Genomic DNA, 16691 nt, shown 5'->3' with positions numbered 1-16691 from the left:
CAGGGCTGGAGGGAAGCAGATGTGAGTTAAGTGCCCAATTCCAAGGGAAGCACAGCAAAATGTGCCTGTGCAATTCCCCTATGGGTTCTTGGTGTAGATTCCAGCCAGAGGAGCTGTGATTGTAGACTGCTGCTTAGCTGGCAAACTCATAACAGCAAGGCCTGGCTGTATGTGTGACTTTTGACCAGGGGAAGGGGCCACTTTCCTATTGGAAGCTGCCTTTTCCATCTCCCTATCTCCCCTCACAGACACTTCTCCGCGATGGCAAGAGAGAGAGCATCATGAGCACCCTTTTCATCGCCCCCTCTGACATTGAGAATGGGGAGAGCATCGTCTGCCGCGCCACCAACAAAGCCATTCCCAGCGGGAAGGAGACCTCGGTCACCATCGACATCCAGCGTGAGTACCTGAGCCACTGCAGCCCCATGTCACCACAGCCTCCCTGCTGCCTCCACCGGGGCCGCCAAGCTGGGCGTTCCCCATCGCTGGGGTGTACTGGTGCAGAGAGGGCAGAGGCACGAGGGCTCATCTCCCCTGAGCTCCCTGGGGCACCTGATGTACACAACACCCAGCTGCTTCCCAGCTTTTGCATCTTGTGCCCATCTCTTTGAGCCATGCACTGCCTGGCTGGCAAGCATTTCTTGGACAAATACGTGTTTCCAGGCTTGCAAGTTGTTCAGGGCTAAGTTTTTGTCTTGTTCTCCATCTAGATAGCCCATTAGACACACCAAAGTGCTCTGTGAAAGCCCTCCCTCCTGTGACATACAGCTGGTGTCAGTCACCATCCACACAGGTGTGTGGGGAGCGATGTCACTTCTCTGTAAAACCATGAAGGAAAACCTTTCTTCCTCAAAAATTCACGTTTCACAGATCTCTCTCCTCCTCTGCAATAGCTGTTGCTTTCAGGCACATCCTGACCTCTCTCCAGCCAGGCTTCATTTGCACACACAATTCCTGCAGCTGTATTTACCAACAATTTGCAAATGCAGGGTGTTCAATATTAGCATGCCAGCTGCTTTCCAGAGTCCAATTAAAACTGCCTGAACAAACTCAAGCACAGCAGAAAATTCACCATTTAAGACTCCCAGCTTTTGCTGCCGGAAGATTAACAGGCTCTTGGGTCGCTCTATAGCATGTCCTGACAGAACCAGCCAGATAAAATGAGATAATAGCATGGGTTATTTCACAGCCGGCAAACAGTTACAATAGCTGGAGATGTACGCACGTTCTCACAAACAACGCAAAGCCGGAGACATCATTACACCGTGCTGTACAGTATGGGGCAAGGGACGTGAGCTGCATCCTTGATCATGATGGGATCTACTCTGAAGAGAGGAAGACCAAATAAAGAGCACCAATTTCCACTTCGAGCCATTAAATACTCCATGCTGTGAAAGTAATAATAATAATATCCTATTCAGCTATTAAAAGTATGTTGTTCTTAATGGGGTCTAATGAGGATATCAGTTTCCCAGAGCTGGATGGGTGATGGAGGGATAGAAAAATGCCAAGATGGATTAAGCAGCCTGTACTCTGCAGAAGCACCCAGGCAGGGTTTTTGTCCTCTGCAGGTGTATGAGGTGCTTGCACTCGTGGCAGCAGGAACAGCCTGCTTCAGCTGATGCAAAGCATGAGTTTGGATCCCATCAGTCTCATGTGGGCACAGGACCTGCCTGCCAATCTTAGCCTCAGCAGCAGTGAAATAGCTGAGTCATAAACACTATCCCCTTAAAAAAAAAAAAAAAAAAAAAAAGGCAAGGGGAAAGAAACCAAGGAAAAAAAAAAAAGCTGGAGTCTGTAATGGAAACACTAAGCGACTCCAGCTGGAACATCTGTTCAATGTGATTTCTGTTCCACCAGCCACATCAAAGTCAGCCTCCTGTGAGTTATGCGCCGAACATCACAAGTGGGATTAAAATCATGTTTAATAGTTTGATATGCCATAAACTATTTATATTGCCAGAGCCCAGTGGCTCTATGGAAATTCACATCCAGCGTGCCGGGATGGGGAGGAGCAGGGCTGTTGCTTATCCAAAGCCGTTTGCTCCAAGCCTCTGCACACACATGTGTATTTGCTCATTTTTACACCTTTGTTTGATGGCAGGAAGGGATTTGACCACATCCATATTTTTGCAGGAGGTGGCAGTATGAGAACAGAAGTGGCAGGTCTGGGGACCAGGGTGACGAGCAACCCGCAGGCCACCTCGCTCCGCTGGAGGTGCTGTGCTGGTCCTTGCAGCGTTGCAGCGTTTTGTTCCTATTTATGCCTCTCATCGGGGAGCATGAAAACCCAGATCTGAAGAGGCATCAGAGCCTGCTTTCAGCTCCTAATCCCTGTTCATTCACAGCTTCCGGAGCCCACCCCAAAAAGGCTTTTCTGCCCCGCAGCGATGCCAGCCCTCATTTTGCAGGTGCTGAGTTAGGAGGTTTGCTGACGGCAATGCGCGGTACCTGCGCCAGCCAGCACTTTGCATGCATGCTCTCCTCCAACTCTGATTCCATCTCAAATTAATTACAAGAAGCCAGGCAGGAATTATAATTGTAAGCGCGTGGAATTACATCCTGATGAGTTACAATTTGTGTCTTTTTTTTCCCCTAATATACCCCCAAACACGCTCGCACACACAAACCCACGCTCTTTGCAGCACCGACCGCCTCGTGGGGAAGCTCACCAGCCTTACTGCAACGTTCAGAAGCCCAATCCCATTTGCGAAAGGGAAGATCAAAGACTTTAATTCATTTCCTTTGCTCTTTTTCTTTTTAATCTACATTTTTTGTTTTGAGTGCAAGGAGGGAGCTGGGCTCATTTTAATACAAAGAGGCTCCTCTGTAAATCGTAGGCACAGCTACTAAACCATCAAACAATGGGGAAGCTACTAAAGAGAAGTGTGATTCATACTTAACAAAGGAAGGTGATTAGCTGTTGTTGTATAACAATGGGGAAGTGTCAGGATGCCTGCAAATGAATTAGGAGCGCACTATATATCTCTGGGCTGTTATGTTAGTGAAGCTCATTTATATTCCCAACTGCGCCCATCTTTATTGTCATTTGAATTGCACATTTTAAAATGAGATTAGGGTAAATTGAAAATACCTATAATTTCCCGTCATAATTTCCCATCAAAAAGGCAGGTGGCTCTGCTGGCGACAAAGCAGGGCTCTGGCTGTGTAAATATCACGGGGCCAACAGAGGTGGGGACGCAGCAGATGAGGGATGGCCACACTTTGCAGCATGGTACCCAGTGCTGCAGGCAGGATCAGAAGGGATGGGGACAGAGAGGAGAGGTGGCAGTCAAGCTGTTGTCACCTCTGGATGCCCAGAAAGAGTGTGTGCCTTCAAGCAAAGGTGCTGAGCTGGTTCCAGAGAGCCCCATCTCCCCAGCAAGACCCTGTCCTGTGTTTGGGGGAGGATGCTGGCAGAGGGAGCAGTGGCAGGGGAGCTTTCATCCTTGGCTGGGCTTGATCTTAGAGGTCTTTTCCAACCTGAGTGTTTATGTGGTTAACAGCAGCGCTGCTCAGGCTTCTGTTAGAGCTTTGGCTTCAGGGCATCCAAGCAGCACGCTGACCATCATCGTGCCACCCCAGCTTGGTCTGGCTCCCAGTAAAACATCCCCTCACTGCCATTGTTTTCCCCTCAGGGCACAGGTGTCTGTGAAGCTGCAGCATGGGAGGGATGCTCCAGCTGGGAGAGATGTTGCTGAGATATTTAAGAAGAGGAGAGAGGCAGCAGGTAGCAGATAGTTTAGGATGCATTTTTGCATCTGCTGCATTGGATTCATACCTTAAGGACAGGGGAGCCCCTCAGCTCCTCTTCACAGTCCCAACACAGCCTGAAGGGGTTGGTCCTTCAGCACCATTTCCACCTTCTGGAAAGCCTCTTGACAAGGCTGGAGTGGTTCCTCTAGCACTGCAGTGTCTAACGGTGGCCTGTAACAGGTGCCTTGGCAGACAGGAGAGCTGCGAGATACCACCTGGAGTTTTTTTCTTCCTTCAAATGAGGTCTCTTTCTTCAAACCTAAAGCTGGATGTCCAGCACCTCCTCTGAGACATCATGAAAAATTAAAACCGCTCTGAATATTCTTATTATCCACCACAACACTGCACCCTTTTCTCTTCTCACTTGCTTTCATCCGTTCTCTTCTAAATTTTGTTTGCTGCTAAAGCACACAGAAGCTTATCATGTAAAAGTAGAAGAGAAGCAGAGCAGCAGCCAAGAGAACCGAGAGGCCTGTGACACCAATAAGGACTTGGCAGAGATGATTAGGCTGATGAAAGAGCAGAAATGCCACTTTCAAGTTAGCGGGTAGACAAAAGATCGTCATTACGCAGCAAGATATTGAATGGGAACTTTTCAAAGCAGGCGAGTTTATTCCCTTAAACGGGAATCAGAGCCTGCGCTAATGGCTCTGAAGTGAGATGCTACGTTGAGCAGTGCACGTGGCGTGGCAGCAGGGAAGGTGCTGGGCTGCAGCGAGCGGGAGAGCATCCTGGGTTGGAGGAGGGATCGGGTGCTGCTGAGGAGCCAAAAAACAGCTCTGGCTGCTGTCTTGGTGGGAGGACAGCTCTCTAGCCCAAAGGGTTTTTATTCCCCATGCCTCTTCAGTGTCCAAGACCCTGTGGGGCAAGCATGGGGCCTGCAGGCTGCACCCAGATGTTGCAGATGTGCACCCAGGGCTTGTGCTTTCTGTGCACAGCATCAGCCTGCAGCCAGCCTTACAAAGCCCTGAGCATTCGATCACAGCACGAAGCAGCCTCAGAGCCTCTGCCATGCTCTCCCACACCTGCCTTCTGCTTCCCAGGCTCAGGAGCCGTGGGCAGCACAGCAGCACAGGGCTGCTGTGCCCACCTCGGCTGGCAATGTGACCTTGTCGCTGTCTCTTTGCAGACCCCCCCTTGGTGAACCTGTCCGTGGAGCCTCAGCCAGTCCTGGAGGACAACACCGTCAAGTTCCACTGCTCTGCCAAGGCCAACCCGGCCGTCACGCAGTACAGGTAAGGCGTCCTCCCTTCTTACTGTCACTGTGCATCCCCCTCCATCCCCGCACACAGCACAGCCTCACCAGCGCTGCCCAGCTCCCCCCAGCTGTCCTCACCTTGCTGCTGCTCACAGGTGAGGAAGCTCTGGGTGCTCCACGTGAGGTTGATGCATGCAGCAAGCCCTTGGTCGGGGATGCACGGGTGCTTTGGGCTGGATTTGGAGGCCTGGCACAGAGCTAGCGGAGCCATCTGTTCGAGGACATAATGAGCAAAACGTGCCGAGTGAAAAGTCTTTTATGGGGAAAATTGGAAAATTCCTTCTCTTTGTGCACGCTCTTTTATGGTTTGAACAATACCACTCTGGTGCCATCGCTGTGTAACCCTTTAGGAGCCACGTGCAGCCCCAGCAGCATGGCACAGGGCTCAGAAGGGGGCCACAGGCTGGAGCAGAGGTGCCTGGGCTGAAGCTGCAGGGGCTGGGCAGCAGCCGGGCACTGGGGAGGCAAGAAGGGGGTGGAGGAGGAGGAGAACTCATGGGAGGTAGGGGCAGAAGAGGCTCTGTGCCTGTACCTGGTCACTCCCGAGCAGCAGCCACCGAGGTTGCACAGGGCGTGATGAGCAGGACTGTAAGCATGGGGCTCGGTGTGCGGTGTCCCAGTACCTGCCTCATTGAAGAGGGAAGCGGGAGGGCTGCCGTCCCTCCTCGGGGGCCTGAGCACTCTTGGAGACATCTCGCAGTACACCAGGTCCCACCACGGCCTCTCCAGGCTCAAGAGTTGGGTGCAGACACGTGCAGGCAGTCGGTGGTGTTTGTGCAACTGCCTCAGTTTGTAATAACAGAGGAGGCACCTCGGGGGACAGGTTACCACGACCCACCTCCTGTTAGGCTTGTACAGCTTAATTAGTACAATCGAGTTTGCTGGTAGGAATGATTCCTTCTGGCTGGATATCTGCTATCAGCACAACAAAGTCATAATTGCGTTCCTAGTTACACGGAAGAGTTATTAATTTCAGAAGTCAATTAATGTCAAAGATACAAATAGCCCCGTTTCCATATTTACAGTTCAGAAGAAAATAAGTGTGGCAGGCTGGGTGTGTGTCCCACATGGGCACAGAGGAGTCGCAGCCCCCTGGAGCTGCTCGTGCTGCCCTCAGCCCTCTCCGTGCCTTCCTCCCACCCCACAGCCCCATCCTTTCACCCTCCCTGGGCAGTGCTGACCCTGGTGCCACAGGGACGTCTGCCTTGCTGCAAAATACTTTGTCATTCTTCTCATGGTGGACTTTTATACCAAAGCTAATTGCACTTTTTTTGAGTTATGTTTTCTCATTAAAGGGATTTTTTTTTATTTATGGAAAAAGAAAAAAAAAAAAAAAAGAGGCATGAAAAATTCAAGCACTTTGGGGTTTTCATTTCTTAAGTTCCCTTAACATGTTAACATCACACAAGGCTTTTTCCCTACCACTGTGACAAGCAAACACGATTCAGCAGCACACGGTGGGGCTTCCTTCCATCTAATGGCTCTGATTGATCGGGGCGATTCATTTCCCTTCCCAAAGATCCCAGGGCTCTTCAGTAGCTATGTCAAGGCAGCAGACATCTCAGCCCTGCAGCTCAGTGTGGGATATCCCAGCTGGGAAGCGAGAGGAGGATTTGGAGCTTCAGTTTAGGAACAGAGGTTGTCTGGAGCTGAAGCAGCAAGAAAGGGTCTCTGTAAATGTCAAGAGTATGCCTTAATTAAACAAAGCCGTGTCTCTGAAGCACACAGGGTTGCCCAAGTAAGCAAGTAGCCTCAGCGGTACCGTTGGGTGTAAAAGTCTGGTGTTGTGCACCTCAGGGAGCATCGTGTGGGCACAGGGATGCAGGAAGCTCTGAGGGCATCCCAGGGAGGACAGAGAGAGGAAAGACCACTGATCCTGCACCAGGAGCTGCAAGGGTGGAAAGTGTGATCCAGGATGAACTTACACTGCCTTAAAAACAAAGATTAGAAAGTAGACTGGAAACAGAAAGTGTGGTATTTTTCTCCCCAGGGAGAGACACATGCTGATATATTTCCTACAGCTTCCTTCAGCCTCAGAAATATTAGATCATGGTCAGCAGCCGACATTTATTTTTAATACCTCCCAATATATTTGTCAGTAAACAGCTCTGAACAGAAAGGAAAATGTCTAAACACCATAAATCCCCTTTTCTGGACGTAAACCCACAGCCAGCTCTGTGGTGCTGTCTCTGCTGTGAATATGCAAGCAAGCTGTCCCCCTGCTCTGCATCTGCATGACACCATGACGTTGTCATGCAATGCCACTGTCACATCCCCCTGTCCGCATGTTTTGTTCGTGCTTTCTCTTATATAATGTGTCGCATGCTTTTTTTTTTTTTAACATAAGGAAAACCTGTTTAGAAATGAGTGATCTTTTCCCAGAGTCACAGTGGAAAGTTACAGAATATTCTGTTCTGGGACAGGTTAATTCCGTTTTGTCAAAACTGACAGGTTTCCGTGAAACGTTTCCATTTAGCCTCAATGGCATTGTCCAATGGGAGGAAAAGCCAGAAGTCCTCTGCCATAAAACCTGTGGGCGTCTCAGTGTGTTGGGTGCTTCTGTGCAGGCAGGGCTGGACTCTCCTTTCCAGAGGCACGGCTCCTCAACTCCTCTTAGCCCTGCCTTTGGACAGCAGCAGCTCCTGGACAAGGAGCATCCTTTCCCCCAGAGGGTTTTGGTGCAGGTGCCTTTACCCGCAGTGTCACCTGCACTGTCACTCGCAGCCACTGTCACCAAAAGCAAGCTGGGCAAGGCTGGCAAGGCATCGCATGGGTGCACAAGCCGTGCTGAGTCTCAGGTTGCTTTTTTGTGGCCCAGGGATTATGCATCCTGCACCCGCATTGTGGCAGGGCTGAGGAGCCTGGGCAGCACCTGCCCCCATCTGCTCCTGTGGGGAGCGAGCTCCAAGGCCATCAGGGAATTCACTGACTTTCTTTTGCTGCAAGCAAACGGGCAAGAAAGGGAAGGCGAGAGAGAGTAATTAGCTGTCGCCGTTGTTCTGCCACCTGTGTTGGCGGGTGAAATTAATGGAAAGCAACAGAAGTCAGGGCGACGTGAACCGACTCACAACCAGGCCTCCTCTTTGCTCACTTCAGATCTCTCTATTTGCCAATCTTCCCTTGGCTTTTGATGTCTGTTGTGTGTCTGTGGGGTGTTTTTTTGCTGTTATTATTTATCACTTGCAGTAAGAAAGAGAATCTTTAAAGTGGCAGAAGAAAATGGGAAAGTTTAATATTGCAAGAGGCAGAGTCCCTCAGCCTTTTGGGCTCCTCTGATGATGATTATTTTTGCAGTGAGATGGGGAACTGCTACAGGCAGGGCAATAATAAATACCTCACTCTGGCGCATTGATACAGTGCTCTCATCCCCAAGGCTAGCAGAGACCTTTGCAAATAACGTTATCTTTGCAGTCATGGGGGGGATGGGACATTTCGAGCCACCCTGCAGCACCAGCTACAGAGCTGGGTTGCAGGGCAATACCTAGGCATGGGGGTGAGGGATGGACAGACAAGCATGGACAGAAAGAGAGAGAGATCAAATATACCATTTAAAAATGCACACTCCTCTCCATAATTGCATGGGGCATGGCAGAAGATCCAGGCGACGCTGCAGCAGAAGCAGAGGTCAGGAGGAGCCGTTTATTTAAGAGCCCCCCGAGGGATGCTCCACCAGCTCCTCTTCCCCACCCCACAGCAGAAGCCAGGACCACATTCAGTGCAGTACAAGCAACCTCCACCTGCACATGCTGGGCTGAAACCAAAGGTGCCAGCTACCCAAAGGGGCACAGACCTTTCTGCAGCAGCAGCCTGGTGAACACCAGTGCCTGGGTTTCCATTTCCCATGCCCCATCTTGTGACAAGAGAGCGGGCAGGGAGCAATGTTTGTTTGTTCGCCCAGCGGGCTCCGCGCTGCAGAAAGGACCTCCGTGTTTGGAAAACACTGCTTTATCTTTGAACCAACAGCACGCTGTCGCTCATCAAATATTAATCTGAACTCAACTGCTTCTTAAGAGCTTTTCTTTAAAGGCAGTGGGGCTTGAACACACCTGGTGGGAGGTGGTGTCCTGCCTTGCACAAGGGAAAACAAAAAGACGTGCTTGCTGCGTTTGCAAAAGGGCAAGCAGGGAAAACATCCAGTTTCTGCAGCCCACCTCCAGCTCTGTCTGGGATGCAGGGTGGGCATTTCCCACCAAGGCCTCAGGAGAGAATGCAAGGATGAAGAGTCTGAGCACCTCCAGCAGATCTGGACTGGTCCCTTCCTGCAGGGGCACACACAGTATCTTAATTCTGATTGCTAATTTAAAGAATGAGAACAAGTCTTGCAAACCCAGGCAAGCCTGCTCGTGAGCTCAGATATTTGCCATGCGTTTTGCTATGCAGCAGTTTGTAGCTGCTTGGGACACCCCACAGCCTGCATGTTTGCAGTCACCCCATTTTGCGGGTCTCACTGGCATTCACTTTTTGCCTTGGGAGAAGTCAGCAGCTGCTGGGAGCAGGGGGAAGGTGTTGCAGCCAGAAATTGTTGCAGAGTGTGCCGATGCCAGGCGTGCAGGGCTGCTCTGCTGAGGTCAGGGCAGTCCAGTCCCCACTGCCTTCTGCTGGAGAGGCGCACAGGGAGCTGGCTGCTTGGAAGGAGGTCTGTTGTGTTACCGCTTGGGGGTGTGAGTGTCGTGCATTGTGCCTACCTGCAGGTCTGTGAGCATTTTAGCTTCTGGTCTTGGGGGAAAAAGGGGCAGGCCTGCTGGAGTTCGGGTAGATAAGGAAAAATTATACCTTATATTGCTGAGCTCTGAGAAGAGGAGAAGACAAAGATACATGTACACACAAGCTGTACTTTGGCCAGCCTGTCTTACACTGCGTCCACATTCCCACATTTTGTTTTAACAACCCCAGAGCAGAAGCTCAGCCTCCACAGGTCACTGCTGCTCCTGTCAGCTTGGGGCTTATCTCCTCAGTCCTTGGTCCTGCTGGGAAGGAGCAGCTTGCCAGGACTATTCACGAAGTGCTCCAGGCTGCCATGGAGAAGTCAAGTTCTCCAAGAACAGGAGCCCCTGTCCTGTTGGAAATCGCACCATCCCATCCTGGAGGTTTTCTGAGATGCTTGAACCAGCTCGTCTGTGGCTTGGCATTGCTTGGCTGCACAGCTGAGAGCCAGTCCATGAGGGCACGTGCTGCTGGGTGACACTGGGTGGCTGAGGAGCAAAGCCAGGAGCACATCAGGACTGGGAGAGCCTTATCAAAGGATGGGGGATTAGGGTCTTAAGGAAAAGAAAGACCCTAAGGAAAAGTCTTGGGAATGGTTTTCTGCTGCTAGGCTCAGTGAATAGAAGAAGAAATCACCCCAGGCACCAGGAACAGATCTCACTCCAGCTGGCTCTCCATCCTTTGTCCATCCTTTGTCCATGTGATTCTTCACATGGCCAGCTGGGCATCTGAGTGTGCACAACATCTCTGGTCCCAGGTGAAAGCCCAAGGGAAGGCAGATTTAAGTTCAGTGCTCCTCCATCACACCAAAGTTGTCGCTGCCTCTTCTATTTAGCTGCTGTAGAATGTGTTTGCAGATCCATAGGCTGTGAAGGCCAGAAGGGATTATTGGATCATGGAAAACTGATGCAAAGATTCAGGATGATGCATTTCATTGGCAACTTCCGATGGAGACATGGCAAACAACCCAGTTAATGGCATGCCTGGTGCTGCCTGCAGCCAAGCCTCAGGAGGGGCTGTGCTCCCTGTTCTGGCACTAGAAGACCTGACTATATTTTAATGTGGGTTCAGGTGGCTTTGAAAAATGTCTCCTGGGAGTTGGAGTGCTTGCTGTTTCCTTACTTTCCACTGACCATCCATGAGGGGCCCAACGCAAACATGAAATCCCCCCATACTCCGCCTTCCCCAGGGCTTCTTATTACTGGGACTACTGTATAACTGGTACCTGTTTTTGTCCCCCCCAGTTAAGGGAGATCTGCAATATTAAGCTCATATTAAATGACAGCCACATCTCTATTAATACTTGAAAGGAGCTTCCAAGGGCTCAAAACACACTGCAGAGCAGCCGGTGGCGGCAGGAAAGGTGTGAGCTGCACGGGCTCGCTGCCGTGCACCCATCGGGGCAGAAAGCATCCCAGAGCTGCCCTTTTGGGCCACTCGGGCTTTGCAGTCATTTCGTGGCATGCTAGGACTCTCTTCCCTCAGACCAGCTTGGGGAAACTGCTTGTTCACACCAGCACACAGGATTATCACCCCAAGCCCCTCGTTTTTGCAGCCTGCCTTCCCCCAGCTGCCATGCTCCCATCTGCTCCCTCCTCCTCCGAAGAGCACAGCCACCAGCGGTCCCCCACAGGATGCTGAAAGCCACACGCTGTCCCTCGGCAGGGCTGTCACCTCTCCCGCTGCCTCCCGCAGCCACACATGGCAAGGGAGGGAGGAGAAGACAGCGTGGGGAAGGGGCCCTCAGGCATTTCACAGCAGCGACAGAGTAAATCTAATTTATAGACATAGGAAAATGCAGCTGAAGTGGGAGTTGAAATGAATGCAAAGCACACCGAGGTCTCAAGTTATCGGCACAGTAACATTTTTCCTGGCTATCTCTGTTTTCCTGCCCGGGTTTGTCTTTGTAGCTTCCTCCCAGACAACTGGACCTTTGCTCTGAAGTGAAAATGAAAGCTGGGGAAATAAAAAAGTAACGGGAAATGAATTCTTCAGATCTTCTCCATGATGCGTCAGCCCCATCTGCCAGCTCCCTCTGACATGGAGAGAGAGGCTTTAAAAAAAATAAAGTAAAATAAAAGGCACAAATCTTTCCGCTGCTGGGCTGCTGCAGGGACTCTGTGGTGGTGGTGACTCCAGGTGACACTGGGAATCGTGGAGCTTCCCTCTGCTCACACGGTGTGGGGACAGGGAGATTTGTCTTCCCCTTCCCTGGCTTGTCAGGGTAATGGGAACAAGTGTGTGGGAGACGCTCAGAGGCAGCTCAGACTAATGAGGAGAGAGCATAGAGGAGGGAGAATCTGGTGGAAAGCAAAAAAAAAGGGGGGGAGGTGGGGGAGGAAAGAAAGTGCTTTGTACTTCTGAGCATCACTTCCTGATGTAGCGGTGATTAAAGGAACCGAATTAAATGAGTGATGAAGCAGCCAGCCCAAACTGCTGTTGGATGGAGCCTCAGTGATGGAGGGGGCTGGCAGAGGGGTGTTGCTGATGTGGTCTGTGTGCTTGCTGTGCTGGAGTGGAGAGGTTTGGGATGTGGGGTGAGCCATGGCTGTGACCATCCCAACCAGGACCACCAGCAGAACTGGACAGGACAGAGAAACACGATGGCTTTCCTGAAGTGAGGGAGAATGACATCAAGGAGGGGGAAAGAAACAAAAACCAGTTTGGTCCATTCCAGCTGAAAGGAGACATTCAGCAGCATGTGCTCCTCTGGCTGAGCACATGGCAGGAGCAGGGCCGTAGCCTTTCACTGCACAGCGATGGATAAGATCAGGCCAGTGGGTTCTGGGCTGGTTGGTCCAGGAAACCCTAAAAGCCTCACAAGGCTTAAAGGGCAATCACTTCTGATGGTGCCCTGGTCAAGGAGGTGTCCCAGGCATCTCATTTCCAGCACGCTTTGCACCCAGGTCTCTGGGCATTAGCAAAGCCCATATGTTTTTTTAGCAAGCCAAGCTGTGAACACTTGTAAGCATCCACATTGTTCGGGATGACCCCAGAGCTGTGTTCTCCCAGGCCCGTTGGTCTCCTCTCCTTCAAGACAGGCTGCTGGGAAGATGACTGGGAAGCGAGCATCGCTGGATGCGCCAGCCGCATCCTTGCAGGAGAGGTGGGAGCTCCTCAAGCCTAATTTAGCAGTCTTTAATCTGAGTTATTCCAAACCACACTTGCCACTTCCTTCATGTGTTCCCGCAGGATGATGGGCTGATTTCACAGAACGAAAAGCCTTAAGCAAATCTTGTCACACAAGAAAATTGATTTTTCAAAACTGACTTTTACAAGATTACTGGCATTTTTTTTCCCCTCATCTTTCTTCTATATCGTTCCCTTCCAGTCTCACGAGGTGGCTTCAGATCTAAGGAAATTAGAGATGCTGTGACTAAACTGAAAATGTAAAAATGGGGAGAAGAAAAAAAAAAAAAAAAAAAAGGACACCCAGCATTCAGCACCTCCTCACCTGCTGCCTCTGAAGCATATGGCCACGTGTGCTTGTACTCGTGAAGTACCAGGGATGCTTTCTTGCCTGCCATAATCTCCATGTGGTGTCAGGCAGAGTCTGTCTAAGGGTTATGCCAGCATCCCACAGGGAACACCCCCGATGGGCATTCCTTGGCAATCCCCAGCTAGATCACAGCTTTTTTCTTTCTCTCCCTGAATTCCTCCATTCCGTTTTCTCTTTCTGAAGGGTTTCCTCCCACTGCTCAATTCGGAGACATCTCAATGTGCTTTGTTAGGAGGAAAAAAAAAAAAAGAGAGAGAGCGGACGAGTTGCCTTGAAGTCATTTCAGACAGCTTAAAATATGCTAAGCTTTTGTGTTTCTGCCATATAAATAATGAATCCTCTTACAGCTTCCGAGATGGAAAATATGTTGATTTAAGAGGCCTTCAGCTCTGTTTGAGGTTTTTCTGCTTCCATGCAAGGGGTAGGAAACATGGCACAGGTCAGGCAAGGCAGGGTGTGCTGAAAGCGTCCCGGTCCTTCCAGGGATGGGCTTTGCTAAAGGTGCAGGTGTTTTGGTGACTGCAGTTGGCATCAGTTGTTATTCATTAGGCTAATTCCCCAAGCAGCCTCATTAGAGGCTGCAGTTTCTGCTTAAATGAGCTGACAGGATGGATACAAGATGCAGCCCAACATTGGAGCTGAGGATGAGAAACCCCAGTGGATGCTGACATCCCAAAATAGACCCATTGGGTTCCACTGGAAAGGGATTCTGATCTCACCCAGTGTCAGGCCATGGAGTAACCCTGCTAACTGCAGGTCCTGGAGTTATCCTTGGGTTTCTGTTCCTCTGCAAACTCTCTGGAAGCTGTTGGTAAAAATGAAAGCAAAAGAAGAACATGAGCTGTTGGCACTGGATTATAAGGCCATTTGTCTGTAAAGCATCATGCAACGCTTATTGCTTAGCTCCGCTTTGCTTTTGGAGTGTGTAATTAAGGACTTAATGGTTTTTGCTTTTTGAGGTTTCTTCTTTTTTTTTTTTTTTCTTTGAAATGTTTCTTGCAGCTTTATACAGAAGTCAGTAGGTAATTCTGGAGCTCTTACAGGTCAGTCTGTTTTATCAGTGTGCTGCCACATTGGATTACTTTCTCATGACTTGGAAGGCTCAAGTGAGCAGTGTTGTTACCAGGGTGCTCTAAGGAGACTCAAGAGGCATTGAGAAGAGTGATTTGGGAATAAGTTTAGGGGTGGATGGATGGATGGAAAGTAGGGAAAATTTTATAGTGGAAAAAATTAGCAGATATTTTGTTAAATTTGCGACTTTGTTTTACTTCTCCGCCTATAAGTTGCCTATATTTTTGCGTTAGTACAAAGGGAATGCATATCGTTTACTATTCCTCCATAGGAGCTGCCAGCTCCCCAGGTTCAGCCAGTGGGAGCCCATGTCAGATTACACAGAAATCACGGCAAGAAGATGCCCATGTAATTAGGAGACCCCATCCTCACCTGGGGCACACACCTCCTAGCACACTCACCTCTGCTGGTGATCCTAACCCACACCATTTGATCTAGACACAGTTCAGCTCTGACAAATTAACTGCTCTGGCAGGGCTTTGGGGACCTGACAAGGAGCTGTGCCTTGCACCAACCTAAAGATATGTCAAAATTTAACATGAGCCCAATCAGTGGAGTGGCACCAGCAGCTGCCGTGGGGCTTTAGGGGGCTCAGCAACTTTGCTCAGAGCTGGGGCTGGAGAGCCAACAGGGGCTGGCAGACACCATGTGCCATCGGGGGCCATTGCCTGGCTCCTGGACACCTCTGAGGCTGGTCACTCTCCTCCTGGGCTCGCCCTCGTGTAAACCTGTCCCAAGGTCCTTTTTCTCTCAGTGCCAGCAAGAGCGAAACCTGGTGTGTGCTGCTGCAACCCTCTCACGCTGCAGAGATGAAACCACAAAGCCCTTGAAAACCTCCCAAAAATAAAGCTCAGGGAAAGGCCTTCAGAGGAGCTTTAGGATTTGGTCACTTTGGAAAGCCCCAGCCACCCACCAGTACTCTGGCCATGTTTGTATCCCATGCCCAGAAAGCAGGAGCCGTTTCTGCCCACCCCATCATCACATTTGCCCCAAAGCATGTGGATTAAGTACCTTCATCAAGCTGAAATATGGTCCTTTCCCTGACTCTGAGATGCCCCCAGCAGCAGATTTCTTACGCTGATGAAGGGTTGGGGTTTTCTGTCTCCATTTACCACTGTTTCCTCCTGCAAGCCCCCAAGGAATTGCACAGCAGGGCAGAGAGCCTGGGTGAAGGTATGATGGGTGATGGTTTGAGGTGGAAAATAACAGGTACAGGACCGTGGAGGTTTGAACAGCTTCACAGCACAGCACCTTCACTCTGTGCTAAGCATGAGGATAAAGATGGCATTGATGTCAGGTGTCATTTTTCCATGTCTACCCAACATGTCTTTCCATGTCTTCCCCTCCATGATTTGTCCTCATTGCCAGGCTAAGCAAGTGTCTATTTTGACTGTTTTCTCACCAAAGTGAGTTGCAACATGTATGAGCTGTTCCAGTGACACAGGTTCCTCCCCACTCCTCACCCCAGTTCCTCTGCACCCCTGGACCCTGGGGTCCTGAGGTGCTTCTGCCCATCTCCAGTCTCGTACCAAAATGCCCTCTGGAGACTGCCTCTGCTCAACCCATCCACCAGCACCACGGGCTCTCTGCAGAGCTGAGCCCAACGTGCCCATCTGTAGGGGGGCTTTGGAGGGGCCCCTTTTGGAGGATCACTGATTTTTCCCACCCTGGGATCCCGCTGACCACGAGGAAACAGACTGAAGCCATCTGATGAGCAATCAGGCTTATCGCCAGCTGGGCAGGAGGGGGAACACCAAAGCTGAGATTAGACAGGAAATCAAGACAGAGGTTTCTTCTGCACAGCAAGGTATTATTATTATCATCAAAACCCTGGAGTGTTGAAAAACAATCAGACCCTGGTAGCAGCAACCCCTGTATTGTAGGAGGCGCAATCAGACACCAAACATGTCCTTGTTTGGAATTGAAGCCTGACATCCTGAACTCCTGAAATTTGGGTAAAGGCAGCAATTTTTCTCACTGTTTATTTGTTTCTGAAGAAGAGGGAGATTAGTAACATTGGCACCGAGCTCAGCTCAGCATCAGGGCGCAGCAACACCGCTGCTTGCAGCTCCAGCTGGGAAGTCTTTGGGGATGGAACCCAGGACAAGGAATTCCCGGGGCTGCTGCTAATGACTCCAGCAGCATTTCTGCAGCAAGCTCCGAAATAAGGGGAACTGCGCCTGCCTGCTGCTTAGTGAAACCTCAGAAGGAGACCTGTGGAGCCCTTTAGCAGAGGTGTTAATTACTAATTGCACCTGGGAGAAAATGGGCTCACCCAAGCATAGCAGGGAACCTGGTGCCGTAGAATAATATATCTACATCTATAACTGGCACGGTGATCTCCAGGGGTTGCAGGATGGGTTTTGTGCAAGCAGCCATACCTTTGGCTCCATACTGGGCTGT

General features: G+C 50.4%; 1 protein-coding gene across 1 annotated transcript in view; it reads left to right on the top strand.

The window, feature by feature from the left end:
- Nucleotides 1-16691, top strand: part of KIRREL3 (kirre like nephrin family adhesion molecule 3) — a gene marked incomplete at its 5' end in the record, with an annotated part of 321389 nt that overhangs the window by 271292 nt on the left and 33406 nt on the right. The window contains 2 exons of the mRNA XM_084301594.1: nt 249-399; nt 4886-4991. Coding sequence (XP_084157720.1) covers nt 249-399; nt 4886-4991 — 257 coding nt within the window. The remainder of the gene's footprint in view (nt 1-248; nt 400-4885; nt 4992-16691) is intronic.

This window comes from Netta rufina, assembly GCF_964035555.1.
Source record: "Netta rufina genome assembly, chromosome: 25".
Classification (NCBI taxonomy): domain Eukaryota; kingdom Metazoa; phylum Chordata; class Aves; order Anseriformes; family Anatidae; genus Netta; species Netta rufina.
Note: the sequence above shows the minus strand (reverse complement) of the source record. Positions and strands in the feature narration are given on the sequence as shown.